At 38.6% G+C, this 14,271-nt stretch overlaps 1 protein-coding gene across 3 annotated transcripts; it reads left to right on the top strand.

Moving 5' to 3' along the window:
* The first annotated feature begins 7,672 nt into the window (after nt 1–7,672).
* On the top strand, nt 7,673–14,014 carry LOC116004575 (U-box domain-containing protein 4-like). 3 transcript variants are annotated; one of them, XM_031244683.1, is made up of 6 exons: nt 7,673–7,919; nt 9,543–9,692; nt 10,727–11,007; nt 11,317–11,433; nt 11,583–13,616; nt 13,703–14,014. In XM_031244683.1, the coding sequence occupies exons 3-6, from the start codon at nt 10,732–10,734 to the stop codon at nt 13,760–13,762; spliced, it is 2,487 nt and encodes an 828-aa protein (XP_031100543.1). In that variant the 5' UTR covers nt 7,673–7,919; nt 9,543–9,692; nt 10,727–10,731; the 3' UTR covers nt 13,763–14,014. The 3 variants fall into 3 exon arrangements, with proteins under 3 accessions (XP_031100543.1, XP_031100545.1, XP_031100542.1); XM_031244685.1 differs by having other exon boundaries at nt 7,674–7,919; nt 9,549–9,692; nt 10,672–11,007; XM_031244682.1 differs by having other exon boundaries at nt 7,674–7,919; nt 10,672–11,007.
* The last annotated feature ends 257 nt before the right edge of the window (nt 14,015–14,271 follow it).

The following is a 14,271-nucleotide window of genomic DNA, read 5'->3' as shown; positions in this document are numbered from 1 at the left end:
CCAGGAGAGACCTCTGGGGTTGCTCACGATGATATTGCAACAGCCGCAATCCCACTGTCCCAAGTCAGCAACTCTGCTCTGGACGAACAGGTAGAAGCTTCAAGAGGTGAATCCGAGACCTCTGAAGCACTTCAAGTGGCACCTAACACCGTTCTACTTTTGCCACCACCTGAGTCCACACCCTCGACCACTATTGATGAAGCACAGACAATTCGAGAGGGTGAAGTTCCGTTGCTCACACTGCCGGGTTTTCCTACTGCTCCTGAAATAATTATCATTCCAGACTCATCGGAGCAGACTGAAATGCAGTCAAATGAGCAACATGAGCAGAATGCCCCAAGTCCTGCTGGTTCGAGGAGTACTGATGATACCATCGAAGGTGGAAACCCGGAAGCACCTGTCGACACTACGTCTCCAACCTCACCAGCAGATGACAAAGTTCCCAGCACTGGTTCGAGAGGTGATGCTGAGGGGGAACCTCTATTGGATGAAAACAGGGAAGCGTCCAATACCGAAGAACACTCTCTGGCTGACCCTATCTCCACAGTTGCTGAAGCTGAGGCTCCAGGTTCGAGAGGTGAGGAGCAAGAAGTGATCCATCCCTCAGGTGGAAATCGGGAAGCACCTGACATGGAGCTACCTTCGAGCTCTGAACCTTGTGTCCCTGTGGATCCTCAGACGTTAAATCGAGAGGTGGACTCGCAATTGCAAGTCATGGGTGGAAATCTGGAAGCACCCAAGTCCCCTCCAACGAAAGGTACATCTCGATCCTCATCTCCTACTTCTGACTATGATCAACAGGCCGAAGAAGTCTTCATTGGCGAAGTGCGTCAATTCATGGCTGATCAATCTCAGAAGATGGCTCAGCTCGAAAGAATACTCGCTGTGGTCCGCAATGCTGCAATGCCTGCTGCTGGCACAAGTGAATCCCAAGGCCGTCATGCCGAACTTCTCGAACAGGCGATATGGGCTGAGGATGCAGCACGGAAAGCCACTGATGAAGCCGCTGTAGCTCGAGCAGAGGCTGCAAGTGCGAGGGCTGAATTAGCCGAGATGCGAGCAGAGCTTCGAGCCTTCCAATATTCCAGTGAACTTCGACAGGATGTGATGAAGGCCATACTAGATGACCTGTCGAACCAAGTCCCTGCCCAACTTCAAGCAATCTTCGAAGGTATGTCCACCCTCCTCTCCCGTGCTGATGATGCCAACAAGGGGGAAAATAAAGAGAAAAAGAAGGGGAATACAACGGGCAAGAAAAGGGCAGCAAGTGAACCAGCTGGACCACCTCCAAAAATACCAAGAATCATGAGCAAAGCAGTGGAGGATGCTAAACAGGCAGAAAACCTAAGGGTCCAGCGTACACTGGAAATGGAGAGAAGGAGAGAAGAGGACAGAGAAAGAAGAAGAAAAAGACAAGAACGACAGTCAGAAGAAGAAAGGAAGATAGATCTTCTCATGACAAACTTTAAGTTTGGGAACAGAGAAGACACTGAACAAATTCTGACTCTGGAGATATTCAAGCTTCTGAAAATCACTGGGATATCTACACACAGCAATATGTCTCCAGAAGAATGCATTGCCTGGTGGAAAGATGGAGTAATTGATGGTGAGTTCGTGGGGGAAGCCTACAGGAACTACAGGCATCTAGATGTCACAGATGAATACTTAAGCCTGGTAAATCCGAAAGACCCCATCAAGACACGAGAAGCCATTAACAAGAAAAGGAAAGCCAACAAGAAGTAAGCTCTCATGGTCCAAACTCCATCTCATTTCAATGTATTGATATCTATGTTGTTCTTGGTCTTATTTCTTTCAATCCTGTCTACTAAACTCTACTTTGTAAACATTCCCTTCTTATAATCATATATATCTTTTGCTGGGGGTGTTGCGTGAGTTATATTATTCATAGTTTAGTAGAGTATTTTGTCAAACTTACCATATGCGCTGAAAAATAAAATCCTTGTTAATTCTTTCTATCAAATCAGCCATATAGAGTAAGTATAAGTGTTGGCATCATCAAAAAGGGGGAAATTGTTAGGAACATCATGTAATAGGTTTTGATGATACCAACTGTTAAGTAGAAATCCCCAAGTCTCGACGCATAGGCAAAACGCTGTAAGTTCGACAAGTAAACCAAGAGCGAAAATACAACCGAGTAACTTTGAGCTCAACTCGGAAAATATTTAAGCTTGAGGGAAATTTGTTTGAACATCTTAGAAGTCTCGTGTGTTGTAATCATATAGACAGATCAGAAGAAAGCATGGGACAACACTGGAGGAATAAGGGTCTGCGAGACATCAACTAAGTCTCGAGACATAAGCAGAGTTCGAGAGGTAGGACCTCTCGATACAGTTATCCAGTTCGAGACATAAACAGAGTTCGAGAGATAGACCTCTCGATATTTGAGTTCGAGACATCAAGCAATCAAGATATCAACCTTGGTCTCGATACACTAACAATTCTCCAACAAAGCTGAATGACGGTCATACTTAAAGTTTGGAGAAGAAGAATATCATGGAGATGGAATAATGAAGAGGTGCCGAACGTGAAGATTTCAAAATGGGCGGAAATGGATGACACGTCAGATTTCCACCACAAACGGTCAAAAGGTGCACCAATGCTGAAGTGGTCTGATTCCCTACAAACAAGGAATAATGGGAATATAAAAAGAGTAACTTTTACCAAAAGACGAAAGTGGAGCATGGACTCAAGAAAGTGAACTATGGAATATTCACTACAAGACAAAGAGGTTCAAGTTACAAGATCACCACTCCATGAAATATGCTGAAAATATGCAAGACCCATGATCAGCATGGGAGACAAATTTCAAACGGAATAATTTTCCCTCCAACGGAATTATTCCTCTACTCTCATATATAAGGACGTAAAGACACAGAAGAAAAAAGGGGAAAAGAGAGAAAAAGGAGTTAAAAAGAAAAGAGGTTCGAAATTCTTAAGAAGTGTCTGTCTAAAACGTTCAAGTGCAAGTGCTCAACTTGGAATATCATCCTGATATTCAAAACAGCGAGAAAACACATCTTAGTGTTTCAAGAGAGTTACAAAGCTTAAACTGTTATACATCCAGAAGGTGACCAAAGCTGCTCTACATCGAAGTTGATTCAACGATAGCTTGTGGTCAGATTGGAGTCTGTTACATTCAACTGTGACAACCAAAAACACCTTGCTTTGGATTAAGCAAGAGAGGTGGAGTAACCTGGCAGCTGTCCGAGTGAAAGAAACCTGAGGCTTGACGCGGGCTTGGTGATCAAAGGTCAAGTGCTCGAGAGGTGGAGTAGCTGGAAGCGGGGAGAAAGACCTTGGAGAGGCGGAGTAACCTGGGAGCTGTCTTGTGAAGATCCTGAGGCTTGACGCGGGCTTGGTGATCAAAGGTCAAGTGCTCGAGAGGTGGAGTAACAAGAAGCGGGGCGAAAAACCTGAGGCTTGAGGCGGGCTTCGTGATCAAAGCTCAAGCGCTCGATATTGTACTAAAAAGGGAAGTTTTTAGTGCAATCCTTCCAGGGAGTTTCTGGAAGAAGAGTGGACGTAGGCGGGTTGGCCGAACCACTTAAAAATCTTTCTTGCATTTACTTACTGTTTTTATCTCTCGCTAACCTCTCGATTGCACTGCATATAAACGCACTTCTCGAACTAACTCGAACTCGTGCTAACTAAAAGGGGATAACATTTCCGCTGCGCATAAAACTTTGTCTTCACCTCGTGAGGTATCGAACCTAAACATCCTAAGTTCAATACACACGAGAGGTTGAAAAGATTTGCAAAAACTTATACAAGTCTATTCACCCCCCCCCCTCTAGACTTGTACCCCATCCCCTTGGGACCAACCCCCCCCCCTCTAGACTTGTACCCCATCCCCTTGGGACCAACAGGAGGAAGAATCACGACCAGAAGCTGATACGTTAATCGCTGACTGCAACTTTCTAATGAGTAAAGTTCAAGAGCTAGAAATTGGTCATGTTTTTAGAGAAGGGAACCAATGTGCAAACTACCTGGCCAACATGGGTCAATCCTAGGGGTGAGCATAACCCGAGCCGAACCGGATGTAAGCAAAACCGAACCGACCGTAAACCGATTTGTCAAAACCGACCTAAACCACCTAAAAGACCAGATATATTTAATTGGGTTGGGAGCTAGATTTTCGCGACCGACCCGTTCGAAAATCTGAACATTTGGGCGCTTAGGGTTATGTACTCAGCTATACGCTATCGTTTTCATTCGTATATATATATATATATATATATATATATATATATATATATAAACATTTATTAGGGTTTTCATACGGTGGAGGAGCCATTTGCGCAGTCGACCTTCGACCTCGATGTTCTAGACGCTCTGAAATCTCTCATTCTCCATTTCTTTGTTCTCTACTTCTCTTCTCCGTTTGTCGAATACTATACGCTCGATCGCTTGTAGTTTGAGACTGAGACCTTGAGTTCTTTTTCTCAGATTCTATTCTTTCTTGTGTTATCCGTGATTCTGACATTATGTTCTCTTCTCTATTTCTGGTACTCTGGTAGAGTGGTAATCTCATACTCTCATTCTTTGAGACAGTGAATCGAGAGTTCAAGACACTGAGACTGAGACCTGAGTTCTCTTTCTCAGTTTCTACTCTTAGACGACCATCTCCGGTGGTCTATAAGTCCATTCTTGGTCGAAGCCCTAGCGAGTGACGACGGTGATTGCCTGATTGGTGAACTGGTGACTGCTTGGTGTGGGTTGAACTATTGAAGACCTGAGTTCTCCATGGATTTTTGGGAGAAAAGAAGTAATTTGCTAAACCCTAGTTTTATATTTCTCATTATATTGTGTATTTGTATAAATGTCTTGTATATGATTATATCTGTACATGGTGGAAACAGTGTGCTATACTGTGCTTTACTATTTAATGTTAATGGTGAAATTTTAGTAATTTCCAATGTTCTGAAATGAAGTCCCTAAAGTGGAAGCAGTCTGCTATACTGCTATTGTGATATACTGAAAAGGAAGGAAGGTTAGCGTTTATAATTTGACTGTAGTTTTGATTTGATTTGATTTTGTGAACTGAAAATTATTGAAATTATTGATGGAATCTTTGGATGGATTTAGGAAAACATGAAAGGTATATTACTGGTATATTATTCTCCCTTACTCTCATTTAGTTCTTAGTTCTTAGTTTTTAAAGCTTAACTATTTTGTTTTTACTGAATATTGATTACAATTATACTAACTTCACAGTTGTTTCTTATAGCTATGATGATGCTTCCACCATTTGTCTGAATCAAAGAAGTTTAGGGTTGGTATGTTGCTCTGAGTTTAATCCAAAACTCAAGTAGCAATTTGCCCCCTTATCTTACCTTGATATGAAAAATAGCAATCTGAGCTTTTTTTCTCTCTCAACAGCACAAGTGTAGTTCCTTTATTTAACACTTTAACTTATGTTTTTGTAAGGGCTAATGATTTTTAATGAGCAGGAAGAGATGTTGAGTGTTGAGTGTTGACTGTTGATTATTGAGTAGATTACTTTTGAGCGTTGAATTGTTGCTGGTTGGAGTTTCTGTTTTTTTTTTTTTTTTTTTTNTATATATATATATATATATATATATATATATATATATATATAAACATTTATTAGGGTTTTCATACGGTGGAGGAGCCATTTGCGCAGTCGACCTTCGACCTCGATGTTCTAGACGCTCTGAAATCTCTCATTCTCCATTTCTTTGTTCTCTACTTCTCTTCTCCGTTTGTCGAATACTATACGCTCGATCGCTTGTAGTTTGAGACTGAGACCTTGAGTTCTTTTTCTCAGATTCTATTCTTTCTTGTGTTATCCGTGATTCTGACATTATGTTCTCTTCTCTATTTCTGGTACTCTGGTAGAGTGGTAATCTCATACTCTCATTCTTTGAGACAGTGAATCGAGAGTTCAAGACACTGAGACTGAGACCTGAGTTCTCTTTCTCAGTTTCTACTCTTAGACGACCATCTCCGGTGGTCTATAAGTCCATTCTTGGTCGAAGCCCTAGCGAGTGACGACGGTGATTGCCTGATTGGTGAACTGGTGACTGCTTGGTGTGGGTTGAACTATTGAAGACCTGAGTTCTCCATGGATTTTTGGGAGAAAAGAAGTAATTTGCTAAACCCTAGTTTTATATTTCTCATTATATTGTGTATTTGTATAAATGTCTTGTATATGATTATATCTGTACATGGTGGAAACAGTGTGCTATACTGTGCTTTACTATTTAATGTTAATGGTGAAATTTTAGTAATTTCCAATGTTCTGAAATGAAGTCCCTAAAGTGGAAGCAGTCTGCTATACTGCTATTGTGATATACTGAAAAGGAAGGAAGGTTAGCGTTTATAATTTGACTGTAGTTTTGATTTGATTTGATTTTGTGAACTGAAAATTATTGAAATTATTGATGGAATCTTTGGATGGATTTAGGAAAACATGAAAGGTATATTACTGGTATATTATTCTCCCTTACTCTCATTTAGTTCTTAGTTCTTAGTTTTTAAAGCTTAACTATTTTGTTTTTACTGAATATTGATTACAATTATACTAACTTCACAGTTGTTTCTTATAGCTATGATGATGCTTCCACCATTTGTCTGAATCAAAGAAGTTTAGGGTTGGTATGTTGCTCTGAGTTTAATCCAAAACTCAAGTAGCAATTTGCCCCCTTATCTTACCTTGATATGAAAAATAGCAATCTGAGCTTTTTTTCTCTCTCAACAGCACAAGTGTAGTTCCTTTATTTAACACTTTAACTTATGTTTTTGTAAGGGCTAATGATTTTTAATGAGCAGGAAGAGATGTTGAGTGTTGAGTGTTGACTGTTGATTATTGAGTAGATTACTTTTGAGCGTTGAATTGTTGCTGGTTGGAGTTTCTGTTTTTTTTTTTTTTTTTTTTTTCAACTATGAATATATGATGTAATTTTTTATTTGGAGTTTGCCAATTTATAGCTTTGTCAATTGTAGCTTAGTTAGTTCACCACCTTGTAATTTTTGTAAGGTTGAACACTTGAACAATTGATCTTAGATAATTTTTTTTTTAATGTTTTAAAATCCGAAATAAACCGAAATCCGATAAAATCCGTCCGAACCCGAACATTTAAAAACCGAAAGGGTTACTCAATTAATTTAATCGGATAGAGTTTGAATTTAGGAATCCGAAATCCGAACGGGTTGGCGGTTCACAAATTCGAATTGCCCGAACCCGTCCGTTGCACTCCCCTAGTCAATCCAACGAATGGGGGACGTAAATCCTGGATCGTCCACCGAAGGGGTCATTGCCATCCTTACAAGGGACGCCTTGAACGTCGCAACCAGGAGGATTCACTAGTTTCTTTTTCACCGGGGCTTTGCCCCTCTTGTTCACCAAAAAAGAATTGAAAAAAAAAAACTTCCGTTATCTTTTCCAACTATTGTTACCATGCAAATGCATCCACAATATATTTCCTTATCTTTTTCAATGGTAATAATATATAGGTACTATACGAGTTATCAATGTGATTAAGTGACATGCAGTCACTTTTCCAAGTAGAACGATGAAGCCTGGAGTGGATATATATAATTTTTTCTGCCAAGTTATATATATAAATAATCATTTGATAAAGTACTAAATTAGTAAATTGGAATGCATGGTCTTCAATTTTATCATTTCCCAACCCAAAGAAGAAATCAGAGATATTCAAAGGCCAGACTGCCAGAGGGTATAAATAAATTAAAAAGAAAATAATTGTAAAACCCCATTGTCTGTCAACTGTGAAGACTAAAAAGCAAAATCAAATGAAAATTGAAGTGAGAGGTTAGTCCATAGAGGCTTTTTCTTTTCAATATCTCCGATTCTAGTCGCCTTGATTCGCTGTTCTTCGATCGTTCTACTCAATTCTGCCCGAGTTCTTAATTCGGTAAGCTCTCAGATTCAAGCTAAGGTTTTTCAATTCCATTCGTTCTTTTTATTTTATTATTTCTCATTAGGTCATCAATTGTACATTGAGTTTTTGCTGCTTGGTTTATCAAGACTGGATTCTCAGATGTGATTTGTGATCCCTTTTGATTTTGCTTGTTTTTAAATTCCCTTTTTACAGCTTAATTTTGACTAACGGAAAATTCCAGTAAAAGATTGGAAATGCCAACTGCAATTTTGCAGTTGGAAGAGGTGATTGTCTGTGTGTGTGTGTGTGTGTGTTTTTTTTTTTTTGGGAGGGGGGGGTGATGGGTGATGGGTGGGTGGGGTAGTTGTTGAATGGTGATGATGTTAAGCAAGGCTGGTGTTTTGGGTCTCCTTAGGGTTTGGCTATAGTAGCACTTGATTTTGTACCTCATATATTTTTTTGAGAATTTTGAATGACATAATGTTATTGAGGACAATCTGCTAAGAGTTGTCTGTCCCAAGAGGTTTAGAGCTGAACTTGCCTACTTTAGTTTTTGGAAATGAAGAGACTCCTACTGGGATTGTAATGACCAAAGCTCTTACAATAAGATCATGCATATAATGCTGTAATTACTGATATTGCCATTTTTGTATTTTCTGAAAAGATTAACTCATTTTGATGTCTAAAGGAGTCCTGCCTTGCTTTCCAGCCTTTTCAAATTGTGAGTTTCACCGGCTGACAATTACATGTACCTTTCAACCGGATAAGAGTGCATAAGGTTGGATAACTGGATAAGAACTCACTTAGATAAGAGTGAATAAGGCTGAATTGTATAAGAGTGGACAAAACCAAATACCTTATGCTTGGTTGACATGGATGTAATTCGGATATACAATTTGTTAGATTTTTCCCAATACAAGACTACTAACAAACTAATTAACTGCAATGAAAACTTTGACTGCAGAACTAAGTCAAATTTGACCTAATTTCTACCTATGGCATACTAGTTTGCTTTGTGCCTTCCCTTGGCATATACTGGTTCATAATATAACGCATTCACATGAAATGGAAGTTAAGCCATGAAAACTTGTTGCCAGCACTTCTCATTATTGCAGTCAATGCTATTGAATAATTTGGAACCATGATCATCTATTAATGGTGCAATGACTACATTAAATTCCATTAGTGGCCTAATGGATATCTGCTTGACTGCTTCAGTGCTTCTTCTTCTTTTGGTGAATCCAATTGGAAGATAACATTTTGGCTGTTTTCTATATCACATTCTAGAATGCCTTCTTCTTCTTTTGATGGATTGAATTGAAAGATAACATTTAGGCTGGCTGCAGTATCACATTGTAGATTATTATAACTTTAGTTTCCATTATTCAATCTATTTAAGAAAGGAATAAACAAGTAAATCTTTTTTCACCTTGAGGTTTTGTTTATAATTGGGCTCTATGACAATGTTCTAGGGCACCTAAGTGATATTTTTGCAAAAGTTGTACATTTTGATGTAGTCTTTTTCCTGGGTTGCCTTTTAACAAAACAAGAGAACATATAAAAATGAGGGGCGTCAAGGCCCTTTTGCTTTGCTGAATTACATAGGTTCTATTGAGACTATTTTTGAGAGTTCTATTTTTTTTTATTTTTTTTTAGTTGCAGGTTTTCATCGTGTGAAGCTTATTAGATGTTGGAGCCAATCAAGGGTAGTTGAGAAGTTATTTGTGCCATGGAAGTTTTCTTGGATTCTTAGAATCACCCGAGAAATCAATATGAATGTTTGAAGCTGAGAATTTTAATACTCAGGTTTGTACATTAGTAATTTCCAGTCAGTGTTTCTTTTCCATTGTAGACAAACTCATAAGTCAATAATGGTTAATCTCTTTGTCCTCTAATTTGCACTGAATTGCACATTATATAACCAGCAATTAATTAGGTGAATTTTACTGCTCAAATTATGAAATGATTATCTTTCTACAATGCTAGATCGCTATCAAGTTATTTTTGCTAGACTTTACTTGTTTGATACAGTTAATATGGTTTTTCATATCTTTGCTTTCTAGAAATAAGATGTTCCTTATTTTTTGTCAATTTTGTGCTGCAGCCCACTAAACCAGAAAAGGAAATTTAACTTCAGGGAAATAGGGGATAGAAATTGGAGGAATCAACCTTCTTGGGAAAAAATCTGAGGAAGTTCACTATATAGTCCAAAAACAGAAAGTAAAAACCTTTAACAAAGCAAGCTACACAGGACAACCTAGATAATTCATTAACCTTATACTCCGTAACTTTTTACCCTCAAAGTACATAGAAATCCCTATTTGTAGATCTTTAAGAATGAGAACATACTGAATTCTAACATGATTCAGTTACTGATTTATCAACTAGTTTTAATGACAGACTCTAGACGCATTAAAAATTCAGTGAACTTACCATATTACACAAAACTATTACATTTTAAAAATATATATAACAATTAAAATAACACATTATATTTTCCACCAGATTGTCAGTTATTATATTCCTTTGTCAATTGTTCTTGTACTAAGTTGCTTTGAGGTTTTTGCAAACAAAATTGATTAACCGTTGCCAGAATTATTATTTTTACTTAAGGGATTAGCTGGGAAAATTTAGAGTTGAATTGTTCTTCTCATACTAGAGTTTCTGTGATTTTTTCTCAGAATTCTAGTTGGTAACAGGAATATTTGAGGATCAATGTCTATCATACAATTTTGTAATTTTGACTTCTCTTGGGTGTTTACTTATTTCAATCTCTATCTTACAGGTTTTATTTAATATTGATTCGCTTTACTGAGGATATATACTGTTTTAAAGAACAGGCGGGATGGAGATTTCTTTATTAAAAGCACTTCTTAACAACATCTCAAGCTTCTTTCATATATCATCACTGGAGAACATCAGTTCTTTACTAGTTCTCAAGTATTATTGGAAGGCAGAAGACATACTGAAGCTATTAAAGCCAATTCTCTATGGCATTGTTGATTCTGAAATAGTCTCTGATGAACTGTTTCAAAAAGCATTTGCTGGATTCGGCCATTCAATTGATCAACTAAGGGAGCTATTCGAAACCTGGCAACTATTGAGCAGTAAATTTTATTTTGTATGTCATCAGATATGCTCGAGTTAAATTACACACACACCCACACCCACACCCACACCCAACTAACCTCTGGATTTGAAATCACTGAATCCCATGTTCATGATAAAGCAATAAAAGTTTAATCGAAAGTGTGGTTTCCTGTCTGTTGTTTAAATGTGGTAAAGAATCCCTTTGTCCCTTTCCTCTTTCATGCTGATCTTACTTTTTGGTTAATACGTAAAGCCTTTTGAGTTCTTTACCCTATGCTACTAAAAGGGAGTAGTTTTTGGTACACTATTTTTATCTAACTGATTATTGGATTACATGCAGGTTTTGCAAGCTGAATCATTAATTGTAAAGGTTCAGAGTTGCAGCCTGGAAATTCTTGAGCTACTTGTCTCTTCTGATTGTTCACTTCCTGCTGAAGCAAGCTTGACATCTCTTGAGGTAGGTGCTGATTTGTATATATTCTTATCTCCCATTATTTTTATACACCAGAGTTTAGTTAAAACATATACCAATTCGTCTGCCATTATACTCATCTGAAAGAAATACATTTAAACTCCTGAACTGGATGCCCTGTGTTTGGTTTGCAGCACTGTATAATGAAAATCAAGTCAATTGATAATGAATTGTTATCACCAATCATCAGAAAAGCTATAAAAAATCAAGTGGAAGGTTCTGGGGCTAGCTCAGATAGCATGTCAAAAATAGCAGACTCCCTGAGCTTAAAGTCAAACCAGGAACTTCTAATTGAGCTCGTGGCACTTGAAAAGTTGAAGGACAATGCAGAACAAGCAGAAAAGAGTGATGATGTTGAATATATTGAGCAAATTAGTGCTCTTGTTACTCATATGCATGACTCCCTTGTAATGATGAAACATTCTGAGAGCTATACCTCTGTGCCAATACCTGCAGATTTCTGTTGTCCTCTATCACTTGAGCTCATGACAGACCCTGTAATTGTTGCATCTGGACAAACTTATGAACGAGCTTTCATTCGAAATTGGATTGATCTTGGGCTCAATGTCTGCCCTAAGACACGGCAGACCCTGGCTCATCCAAATCTTATTCCCAACTACACTGTTAAGGCACTGATTGCAAATTGGTGTGAATCTAATGATGTAAAGCTGCCTGATCCAGTGAAGCCTTTTAGCTTGAATCAAACTACTCCAGTTATAGCACAGATGGAATCTGGTACACCCAGGGAGAATCATATCTTTCCTCATTCAAGGGCTAATAATTCAACTTCACCTGAATCAACTCACTCTTTCGATTCCCCAAGGAAAAATTCAATCTCATCTACTGCAATTCAAATTGAGACAACATCTCAGTCTCATCTCCGTTCATCTTCAGAGGAATCTTTGCCAGAAATTGAAAGTAATAGATTGACTGTTGAGCGGATGTCTCTTGAAAGTTCCGAAGACGGGTTGGCAAACTCAGGAAAACAGAGTATGGACCAAGTTAGCCGCTATTCTATGCCACTATCTATGAATTGTGTGTCATCAGCTGATGAAGATTTCCATCATGGCCATAACCGAACTACCTCTGCACCCAGCACGCTGTCTGATTCAAAATTTTCACATGTGAGTGCTGATGATGGAAATGAGATGTCTTCATCTGCCAGTGCTGATACTTCAATGAAGGTTGCACCAGAATCTAAACCTGCTGCTACAATGGCCGCCTCGAGGAGAGAGTCTGAGTTCCTGTCACCACTTGGGACAAGGCCTCGTCCTCCATCTTTCTGGCGCAGGTCATCTGAGGCCTTTGTTCCGAGAATAGTTTCTTCCACTGCTGCAGGAACAAGGGCTGATATTGCGGAAGTGGAGGAGCAAGTTAAAAAGCTTGTTGAGGACTTGAAGAGCACTTCTATTGATTTGCAGAGAGAAGCAACAGCTGAACTCCGATTACTAGCAAAGCATAATATGGACAACCGTATTGTGATTGCAAATTGTGGTGCTATCAGTCTGTTAGTTAACTTACTGTATTCAGTAGACCCACAAGTGCAGGAAAATGCTGTTACTGCACTCCTTAATTTATCAATTAATGATAATAACAAGTCTGCAATTGGTAATGCCAATGCAATTGAACCTTTGATTCATGTCCTTAAGACAGGGAGCCCTGAGGCTAAAGAAAACTCGGCTGCCACTCTTTTTAGCCTCTCGGTTATTGAGGATAACAAGATTAAGATTGGGAAGTCTGGGGCAATACAACCGCTTGTTGATTTATTGGGAAATGGAACTCCTAGGGGCAAGAAAGATGCAGCCACAGCTTTGTTTAACTTGTCAATACATCCTGAAAACAAGACTCGAATTGTGGACGCAGGTGCAGTAAAGTACCTTGTAGACTTGATGGACCCTGCTGCTGGGATGGTTGATAAAGCAGTTGCTGTTCTGTCAAATCTTTCTACCATTCACGAGGGAAGAGTAGCAATTGGTCAGGAAGAAGGGATCCCTGTTCTGGTCGAGGTTGTCGAGTTGGGATCTGCAAGAGGAAAGGAAAATGCAGCTGCTGCTCTACTGCAATTATGCACAAACAGTGGTAGGCACTGTAATATGGTTCTCCAAGAAGGCGCTGTACCTCCATTAGTAGCACTGTCGCAATCTGGCACCCCCAGAGCTAAAGAAAAGGTTTGACGGTAACAAGATAATATGTCCATTTCAATCTTTATTTTTTGGATTGGATTAAAATAAATTATTGCTTTGTCTCCTTGCAGGCTCAAGCTCTTCTTAGCTACTTCAGAAATCAACGTCCTGGTAACGCAGGCAGGAACTAATTTTGTAGATTGCGGTTTGGGCATCCTGTGTTTGAGGTAAGAGGTTATTATGTGTGTAAATCTGGTGTTAGAAATAACGTGTGTTAATGTGTAGACTATTTCACGTACTTGTGATATTTCTGAGATGTGGAAAAGGTACTGATTTTGACTCGAACAAGCTCAATATCAAATGACACTCTCTGTGACATGTAAGATTTTACCTTTTGCACGGTATTTATTGGCCAAGTATTATTTATTATTTTTTACATGTAAGATTTCACCATTTTTTTCAGTGTGAATTTGAGTAAAGAAAGTTGTGTATTTTTCATTTTGAAAGAATGTGAGTAGCTTATCAGCAAATTCTGTGCCTTTGCCACAATGCAGATGGTAGAACAAGAACAAATTTCCTCTAGTTAGATAGTCTCTTTAAATTTGAATTATGTTAATCTAAATACTGACACAGATTATAATCTTAATTTAATTGACATCTATTCCCAATATATATAATACTTGTGTGTCTTTTTCTTTTT

This window comes from Ipomoea triloba, chromosome 14 (genome assembly GCF_003576645.1).
Source record: "Ipomoea triloba cultivar NCNSP0323 chromosome 14, ASM357664v1".
In the NCBI taxonomy this organism is placed as follows: Eukaryota; Viridiplantae; Streptophyta; class Magnoliopsida; order Solanales; family Convolvulaceae; genus Ipomoea; species Ipomoea triloba.
Note: the sequence above shows the minus strand (reverse complement) of the source record. Positions and strands in the feature narration are given on the sequence as shown.